At 54.2% G+C, this 10,762-nt stretch overlaps 1 protein-coding gene across 1 annotated transcript in view; it reads left to right on the top strand.

The window, feature by feature from the left end:
- Positions 1 to 449: 449 nt before the first annotated feature.
- LOC132989567 (mucin-5AC-like) overlaps positions 450 to 10,762 on the top strand; it is a gene marked incomplete at its 5' end in the record, with an annotated part of 55,301 nt that continues 44,988 nt past the window's right edge. Inside the window, 2 exons of the mRNA XM_061057262.1 lie at positions 450 to 512; positions 6,042 to 6,869. Of these exons, the coding sequence (XP_060913245.1) occupies positions 450 to 512; positions 6,042 to 6,869 (891 nt within the window). The remainder of the gene's footprint in view (positions 513 to 6,041; positions 6,870 to 10,762) is intronic.

The following is a 10,762-nucleotide window of genomic DNA, read 5'->3' as shown; positions in this document are numbered from 1 at the left end:
CCCCAACTACAACCACAGCTGCCCCAACAACAACCACAGCTGCCCCAACTACAGCCACAGCTGCCCCTACAACCACAGCTGCCCTAACAAAAACCACAGCTGCCCCAACTACAACCACAGCAGGCCCTACAACCACAGATGCCCCAAATACAACCACAGCTGCCCCAACAACAACCACAGCTGCCCCAACTACAACCACATCTGCCCCTACTACAACCACATCTGCCCTAACAAAAACCACAGCTGTCCCAACTACAGCCACAGCTGCCCCAAAAACAACCACAGCTGCCCCAAAAACAACCACAGCTGCTGCTACAACAACCACAACTGCCCTTACAAACACAGCTGCACCAACCACAGCTGCTAGAACAACCACAGCTTCCCCAGCTACAACCACATCTACCGCAACAACAACCACAGCTGCCCCAAAAACAACCATAACTGCCCCAACTACAACCACAACTGCCGCTACAGCAACCGCATCTGCCCCTACTACAACCACAGCTGCTCAAACTACAACCACAGCTGCCCCGACAACAACCACAGCTGCCCCAACTACAGCCACAGCTGCCCCTACAACCATAGCTGTCGCTACTACAACCACAGAAGCCACTACAACCACATCTGCCCATACTACAACCACAGCTGCCCCAATTACAACCACAGCTGCCACTACGACCACAGCTGCCGCTACAACAACCGCAGCTGCCCCACGTACAACCACAGCAGGCCCTACAACCACAGCTGCCCCAACTACAACCACAGCTGCCCCAACTACAGACACAGCTGCCCCAACTACAACCACAGCTGCCCCAACTACAACCACAGCTGCCGCTACAGCAACTGCATCTGCCTCTACTACAACCACAGCTGCTCAAACTACAACCACAGCTGCCCCTACTACAACCTCAGCTGCCCCTACAAACACAGCTTCTGGAATCATAGCTCCCACTACAACAACCACAGCTGCCCCTACAACAACCACAACTGCCCCACCTACAGCCAAAGTTGCCCCTACAACCACAGCTGCCCTTACAACAACCACAGCTGCCCCTACTACAACCTCAGCTGCCCCTACAAACACAGCTTCTGGAATCATAGCTCCCACTACAACAACCACAACTGCCGCTACAGCAACCGCATCTGCCCCTACTACAACCACAGCTGCTCAAACTACAACCACAGCTGCCCCGACAACAACCACAGCTGCCCCAACTACAGCCACAGCTGCCCCTACAACCATAGCTGTCGCTACTACAACCACAGAAGCCACTACAACCACATCTGCCCATACTACAACCACAGCTGCCCCAATTACAACCACAGCTGCCACTACGACCACAGCTGCCGCTACAACAACCGCAGCTGCCCCACGTACAACCACAGCAGGCCCTACAACCACAGCTGCCCCAACTACAACCACAGCTGCCCCAACTACAACCACAGCTGCCCCAACTACAGACACAGCTGCCCCAACTACAACCACAGCTGCCCCAACTACAACCACAGCTGCCGCTACAGCAACTGCATCTGCCTCTACTACAACCACAGCTGCTCAAACTACAACCACAGCTGCCCCTACTACAACCTCAGCTGCCCCTACAAACACAGCTTCTGGAATCATAGCTCCCACTACAACAACCACAGCTGCCCCTACAACAACCACAACTGCCCCACCTACAGCCAAAGTTGCCCCTACAACCACAGCTGCCCTTACAACAACCACAGCTGCCCCTACTACAACCTCAGCTGCCCCTACAAACACAGCTTCTGGAATCATAGCTCCCACTACAACAACCACAGCTGCCCCTACAACAACCATAACTGCCCCTATTACAACCACAGCTGCACCAACAACGACCACAACTGCCCCACCTACAGCCAAAGTTGCCCCTACAACCACAGCTGTCCTTACTAAAACCACAGCTGCCCCAACAACAACCAAACCTTCTCCACCTACAACCACAGCTGCTCCAGCAACAACCACAGCTGCCCCGACAACAACCACAGCTGCCCCAACTACAGCCACAGCTGCCCCTACAACCACAGCTGTCGCTACTACAACCACAGAAGCCACTACAACCACATCTGCCCATACTACAACCACAGCTGCCCTAACAAAAACCACAGCTGCCCCAATTACAACCACAGCTGCCACTACGACCACAGCTGTCTCAACAACAACCACAACTGCCCCAACTACAACCACAGCTGCCGCTACAACAACCGCAGCTGCCCCACGTACATCCACACCAGGCCCTACAACCACAGCTGCCCCAACTACAACCACAGCTGCCCCAACTACAGACACAGCTGCCCCAACTACAACCACAGCTGCCGCTACAGCAACCGCATCTGCCCCTACTACAACCACAGCTGCCCCTACTACAACCTCAGCTGCCCCTACAAACACAGCTTCTGGAATCATCGCTCCCACTACAACAACCACAGCTGCCCCAACAACAACCACAGCTGCCCCAACTACAGCCACAGCTGCCCCTACAACCACAGCTGCCCTAACAAAAACCACAGCTGCCCCAACTACAACCACAGCAGGCCCTACAACCACAGATGCCCCAAATACAACCACAGCTGCCCCAACAACAACCACAGCTGCCCCAACTACAACCACATCTGCCCCTACTACAACCACATCTGCCCTAACAAAAACCACAGCTGTCCCAACTACAGCCACAGCTGCCCCAAAAACAACCACAGCTGCCCCAAAAACAACCACAGCTGCTGCTACAACAACCACAACTGCCCTTACAACCACAGCTGCACCAACCACAGCTGCTAGAACAACCACAGCTTCCCCAGCTACAACCACATCTACCGCAACAACAACCACAGCTGCCCCAAAAACAACCATAACTGCCCCAACTACAACCACAACTGCCGCTACAGCAACCGCATCTGCCCCTACTACAACCACAGCTGCTCAAACTACAACCACAGCTGCCCCGACAACAACCACAGCTGCCCCAACTACAGCCACAGCTGCCCCTACAACCATAGCTGTCGCTACTACAACCACAGAAGCCACTACAACCACATCTGCCCATACTACAACCACAGCTGCCCCAATTACAACCACAGCTGCCACTACGACCACAGCTGCCGCTACAACAACCGCAGCTGCCCCACGTACAACCACAGCAGGCCCTACAACCACAGCTGCCCCAACTACAACCACAGCTGCCCCAACTACAGACACAGCTGCCCCAACTACAACCACAGCTGCCCCAACTACAACCACAGCTGCCGCTACAGCAACTGCATCTGCCTCTACTACAACCACAGCTGCTCAAACTACAACCACAGCTGCCCCTACTACAACCTCAGCTGCCCCTACAAACACAGCTTCTGGAATCATAGCTCCCACTACAACAACCACAGCTGCCCCTACAACAACCACAACTGCCCCACCTACAGCCAAAGTTGCCCCTACAACCACAGCTGCCCTTACAACAACCACAGCTGCCCCTACTACAACCTCAGCTGCCCCTACAAACACAGCTTCTGGAATCATAGCTCCCACTACAACAACCACAACTGCCGCTACAGCAACCGCATCTGCCCCTACTACAACCACAGCTGCTCAAACTACAACCACAGCTGCCCCGACAACAACCACAGCTGCCCCAACTACAGCCACAGCTGCCCCTACAACCATAGCTGTCGCTACTACAACCACAGAAGCCACTACAACCACATCTGCCCATACTACAACCACAGCTGCCCCAATTACAACCACAGCTGCCACTACGACCACAGCTGCCGCTACAACAACCGCAGCTGCCCCACGTACAACCACAGCAGGCCCTACAACCACAGCTGCCCCAACTACAACCACAGCTGCCCCAACTACAACCACAGCTGCCCCAACTACAGACACAGCTGCCCCAACTACAACCACAGCTGCCCCAACTACAACCACAGCTGCCGCTACAGCAACTGCATCTGCCTCTACTACAACCACAGCTGCTCAAACTACAACCACAGCTGCCCCTACTACAACCTCAGCTGCCCCTACAAACACAGCTTCTGGAATCATAGCTCCCACTACAACAACCACAGCTGCCCCTACAACAACCACAACTGCCCCACCTACAGCCAAAGTTGCCCCTACAACCACAGCTGCCCTTACAACAACCACAGCTGCCCCTACTACAACCTCAGCTGCCCCTACAAACACAGCTTCTGGAATCATAGCTCCCACTACAACAACCACAGCTGCCCCTACAACAACCATAACTGCCCCTATTACAACCACAGCTGCACCAACAACGACCACAACTGCCCCACCTACAGCCAAAGTTGCCCCTACAACCACAGCTGTCCTTACTAAAACCACAGCTGCCCCAACAACAACCAAACCTTCTCCACCTACAACCACAGCTGCTCCAGCAACAACCACAGCTGCCCCGACAACAACCACAGCTGCCCCAACTACAGCCACAGCTGCCCCTACAACCACAGCTGTCGCTACTACAACCACAGAAGCCACTACAACCACATCTGCCCATACTACAACCACAGCTGCCCTAACAAAAACCACAGCTGCCCCAATTACAACCACAGCTGCCACTACGACCACAGCTGTCTCAACAACAACCACAACTGCCCCAACTACAACCACAGCTGCCGCTACAACAACCGCAGCTGCCCCACGTACATCCACAGCAGGCCCTACAACCACAGCTGCCCCAACTACAACCACAGCTGCCCCAACTACAGACACAGCTGCCCCAACTACAACCACAGCTGCCGCTACAGCAACCGCATCTGCCCCTACTACAACCACAGCTGCCCCTACTACAACCTCAGCTGCCCCTACAAACACAGCTTCTGGAATCATCGCTCCCACTACAACAACCACAGCTGCCCCAACTACAGCCACAGCTGCCCCACCTACAGCCAAAGTTGCCCCTACAACCACATCTGTCCTTACTAAAACCACAGCTGCCCCAACAACAACCACAGCTGCCCCAACTACAACCACAGCTTCTCCAGCAACAACCGCAGCTGTCCCAACTACAACCACAGCTTCTCCAGCAACAACCATAGCTGCTCCAACTACAACCACAGCTTCTCCAGCAACAACCACAGCTGCCCCAACTACAGCCACAGCTGCCCCTACAACCACAGCTGTCGCTGCTACAACCACAGAAGCCGCTACAACCACATCTGCCCATACTACAACCACAGCTTCCCTGACAAAAACCACAGCTGCCCCAATTACAACCACAGCTGCCACTACGACCACAGCTGTCTCAACAACAACCACAACTGCCCCAACCACAACCACAGCTGCCCCTAGAAACACAGCTTCTGGAATCATAGCTCCCACTACAACAACCACAGCTGCCCCTACAACAACCATAACTACCCTTATTACAAACACAGCTGCACCAACAACGACCACAACTGCCCCACCTACAGCCAAAGTTGCCCCTACAACCACAGCTGCCCCAACTACAACCACAGCTGCACCTACAAACACACCTACCGCTACAACAACTACAGCTGCCCTAACCACAACCACAGCGGCCCCTACTACAACCTCAGCTGCCACTACAAACACAGCTTCTGGAATCATAGCTCCCACTACAACAACCACAGCTGCCCCTACAACAACCATAACTGGCCCTATTACAAACACAGCTGCACCAACAACGACCACAACTGCCCCACCTACAGCCAAAGTTGCCCCTACAACCACAACTGCACCTACAAACACACCTACCACTACAACTACTACAGCTGCCCTAACCACAACCACAGCGGCCCCTACTACAACCTCAGCTGCCACTACAAACACAGCTTCTGGAATCATAGCTCCCACTACAACAACCACAGCTGCCCCTACAACAACCATAACTGGCCCTATTACAAACACAACCACAGAAGCCGCTACAACCACATCTGCCCATACTACAACCACAGCTGCCCTAACAAAAACCACAGTTGCCCCAACTACAACCACAGCTACACCTACAAACACACCTACGGCTACAACAACCACAGCTGCCCCAATTACAACCAAAGCTGCCACTACGACCACAGCTGTCTCAACAACAACCACAACTGCCCCAACTACAACCACAGCTGCCCCTACTACAACCACAACTGCACCCACTACGACCACAGCTGCCCAAACTACAACCACAGCTGCCCCAACTACAACCACAGCTGCCCCAACTACAACCACATCTGCCCCTACTACAACCACAGCTGCCCTAACAAAAACCACAGCTGCCCCAACTACAGACACAGCTGCCGCTACAGCAACCGCATCTGCCCCTGCAACCACAGCTGCAACAACCACAGCTGCTAGAACAACCACAGCTTCCCCAACTACAACCACATCTACCGCCACAACAACCACATCTACCGCCACAACAACCACAGCTGCCCCAACAACACCCACAGCTGTCCCAACAACAACCACAGCTGCCACTACGACCACAGCTGTCCCAACAACAACCAGAACTGCCCCAACTACAACCACAGCTGCCCCTACTACAACCACAACTGCACCGACTACAACCACAGCTGCCCCTACAACAACCACAGCTGCCCCACCTACATCCACATCAGGCCCTACAACTACAGCTGCCCCAACAACAACCACAGCTGCCCCAACTACAACCACAGCTGCCGCGACAACAACCACAACTGCCCCTACAAACACAGCTGCAACAACTACAGCTGCTAGAACAACCACAGCTTCCCCAACTACGACCACATCTACCGCCACAACAACCACAGCTGCCCCAACAACACCCACAGCTGTCCTAACAACAACCACAGCTGCCACTACGACCACAGCTGTCCCAACAACAACCAGAACTGCCCCAACTACAACCACAGCTGCCCCTACTACAACCACAACTGCACCGACTACAACCACAGCTGCCCCTACAACAACCACAGCTGCCCCACCTACATCCACAGCAGGCCCTACAACTACAGCTGCCCCAACAACAACCACAGCTGCCCCAACTACAACCACAGCTGCCGCTATAGCGACCACATCTGCCCCTACTACAACCACAGCTGCCCCTACTACAACCTCAGCTGCCCCTACAAACACAGCTTCTGGAATCATAGCTCCCACTACAACAACCACAGCTGCCCCACCTACATCCACAGCAGGCCCTACAACCACAGCTGCACCAACTACAGCCACAGCTGCCCCTACAACCACAGCTGCCGCTATAGCGACCACATCGGCCCCTACTACAACCACAGCTGCCCTAACAAAAACCACAGCTTCCACAACTACAACCACAGCTGCCCCAACAACAACCACAGCTGCCCCAACTACAGCCACAGCTGCCCCTACAACAATAGCTGTCGCTACTACAACCACAGAAGCCGCTACAACCACATCTGCCCATACTACAACCACAGCTGCCCTAACAAAAACCACAGTTGCCCCAACTACAACCACAGCTACACCTACAAACACACCTACGGCTACAACAACCACAGCTGCCCCAATTACAACCACAGCTGCCACTAAGACCACAGCTGTCTCAACAACAACCACAACTGCCCCAACTACAACCACAGCTGCCCCTACTACAACCACAACTGCACCCACTACGACCACAGCTGCACAAAGTACGACCACAGCTGCCGCTACAACAACCGCAGCTGCCCCACCTACATCAACAGCAGGCCCTACAACCACAGATGCCCCAACTACAACCACAGCTGCCCCAACAACAACCACAGCTGCCCCAACTACAACCACATCTGCCCCTACTACAACCACAGCTGACCTAACAAAAACCACAGCTGCCCCAACTACAGCCACAGCTGCCCCAAAAACAACCACAGCTGCCCCAACTACAACCACAGCTGCCGCTACAGCAACCGCATCTGCCCCTACTACAACTACAGCTGCTCAAACTACAACCACAGCTGCCACGACAACAACCACAGCTGCCACGACAACAACCACAGCTGCCCCAACTACAACCACAGCTGCTGCTAAAACAACCACAACTGCCCCTACAACCACAGCTGTCGCTACTACAACCACAGAAGCCGTTACAACCACATCTGCCCATACTACAACCACAGCTGCCCTAACAAAAACCACAGCTGCCCCAACTACAACCACAGCTGCACCTACAAACACACCTACCGCTACAACAACTACAGCTGCCCTAACCACAACCACAGCGGCCCCTACTACAACCTCAGCTGCCACTACAAACACAGCTTCTGGAATCATAGCTCCCACTACAACAACCACAGCTGCCCCTACAACAACCATAACTGGCCCTATTACAAACACAGCTGCACCAACAACGACCACAACTGCCCCACCTACAGCCAAAGTTGCCCCTACAACCACAGCTGTCCTTACTAAAACCACAGCTGCCCCAACAACAACCAAACCTGCTCCAACTACAACCACAGCTGCTCCAGCAACAACCACAGCTGTCCCAACAACAACCACAGCTGCACCAACTACAGCCACAGCTGCCCCAACAACAACCACAGCTGCCCCAACTACAGCCACAGCTGCCCCTACAACCACAGCTGCCCTAACAAAAACCACAGCTGCCCCAACTACAACCACAGCTGCCCCAACAACAACCACAGCTGCCCCAACTACAGCCACAGCTGCCCCTACAACCACAGCTGCCCTAACAAAAACCACAGCTGCCCCAACTACAACCACAGCAGGCCCTACAACCACAGATGCCCCAAATACAACCACAGCTGCCCCAACTACAACCACATCTGCCCCTACTACAACCACATCTGCCCTAACAAAAACCACAGCTGTCCCAACTACAGCCACAGCTGCCCCAAAAACAACCACAGCTGCCCCAAAAACAACCACAGCTGCTGCTACAACAACCACAACTGCCCTTACAACCACAGCTGCACCAACCACAGCTGCTAGAACAACCACAGCTTCCCCAGCTACAACCACATCTACCGCCACAACAACCACAGCTGCCCCAAAAACAACCATAGCTGCCCCAACTACAACCACAACTGCCGCTACAGCAACCGCATCTGCCCCTACTACAACCACAGCTGCTCAAACTACAACCACAGCTGCCCCGACAACAACCACAGCTGCCCCAACTACAGCCACAGCTGCCCCTACAACCATAGTTGTCGCTACTACAACCACAGAAGCCACTACAACCACATCTGCCCATACTACAACCACAGCTGCCCCAATTACAACCACAGCTGCCACTACGACCACAGCTGTCTCAACAACAACCACAACTGCCCCAACTACAACCACAGCTGCCCCTACTACAACCACAACTGCACCCACTACGACCACAGCTGCATCAACTACGACCACAGCTGCCGCTACAACAACCGCAGCTGCCCCACGTACAACCACAGCAGGCCCTACAACCACAGCTGCCCCAACTACAACCACAGCTGCCCCAACTACAGACACAGCTGCCCCAACTACAACCACAGCTGCCCCAACTACAACCACAGCTGCCGCTACAGCAACTGCATCTGCCTCTACTACAACCACAGCTGCTCAAACTACAACCACAGCTGCCCCTACTACAACCTCAGCTGCCCCTACAAACACAGCTTCTGGAATCATAGCTCCCACTACAACAACCACAGCTGCCCCTACAACAACCACAACTGCCCCACCTACAGCCAAAGTTGCCCCTACAACCACAGCTGCCCTTACCACAACCACAGCTGCCCCTACTACAACCTCAGCTGCCCCTACAAACACAGCTTCTGGAATCATAGCTCCCACTACAACAACCACAGCTGCCCCTACAACAACCATAACTGCCCCTATTACAACCACAGCTGCACCAACAACGACCACAACTGCCCCACCTACAGCCAAAGTTGCCCCTACAACCACAGCTGTCCTTACTAAAACCACAGCTGCCCCAACAACAACCACAGCTGCCCCAACTACAACCACAGCTGCACCTACAAACACACCTACCGCTACAACAACTACAGCTGCCCTAACCACAACCACAGCGGCCCCTACTACAACCTCAGCTGCCACTACAAACACAGCTTCTGGAATCATAGCTCCCACTACAACAACCACAGCTGCCCCTACAACAACCATAACTGGCCCTATTACAAACACAGCTGCACCAACAACGACCACAACTGCCCCACCTACAGCCAAAGTTGCCCCTACAACCACAGCTGTCCTTACTAAAACCACAGCTGCCCCAACAACAACCAAACCTGCTCCAACTACAACCACAGCTGCTCCAGCAACAACCACAGCTGTCCCAACAACAACCACAGCTGCACCAACTACAGCCACAGCTACCCCTACAACCACAGCTGCCGCTATAGCGACCACATCGGCCCCTACTACAACCACAGCTGCCCTAACAAAAACCACAGCTTCCCCAACTACAACCACAGCTGCCCCAACAACAACCACAGCTGCCCCAACTACAGCCACAGCTGCCCCTACAACCACAGCTGCCCTAACAAAAACCACAGCTGCCCCAACTACAACCACAGCAGGCCCTACAACCACAGATGCCCCAAATACAACCACAGCTGCCCCAACAACAACCACAGCTGCCCCAACTACAACCACATCTGCCCCTACTACAACCACATCTGCCCTAACAAAAACCACAGCTGTCCCAACTACAGCCACAGCTGCCCCAAAAACAACCACAGCTGCCCCAAAAACAACCACAGCTGCTGCTACAACAACCACAACTGCCCTTACAACCACAGCTGCACCAACCAC

This window comes from Labrus mixtus, chromosome 15 (genome assembly GCF_963584025.1).
Source record: "Labrus mixtus chromosome 15, fLabMix1.1, whole genome shotgun sequence".
Classification (NCBI taxonomy): Eukaryota; Metazoa; Chordata; class Actinopteri; order Labriformes; family Labridae; genus Labrus; species Labrus mixtus.
Note: the sequence above shows the minus strand (reverse complement) of the source record. Positions and strands in the feature narration are given on the sequence as shown.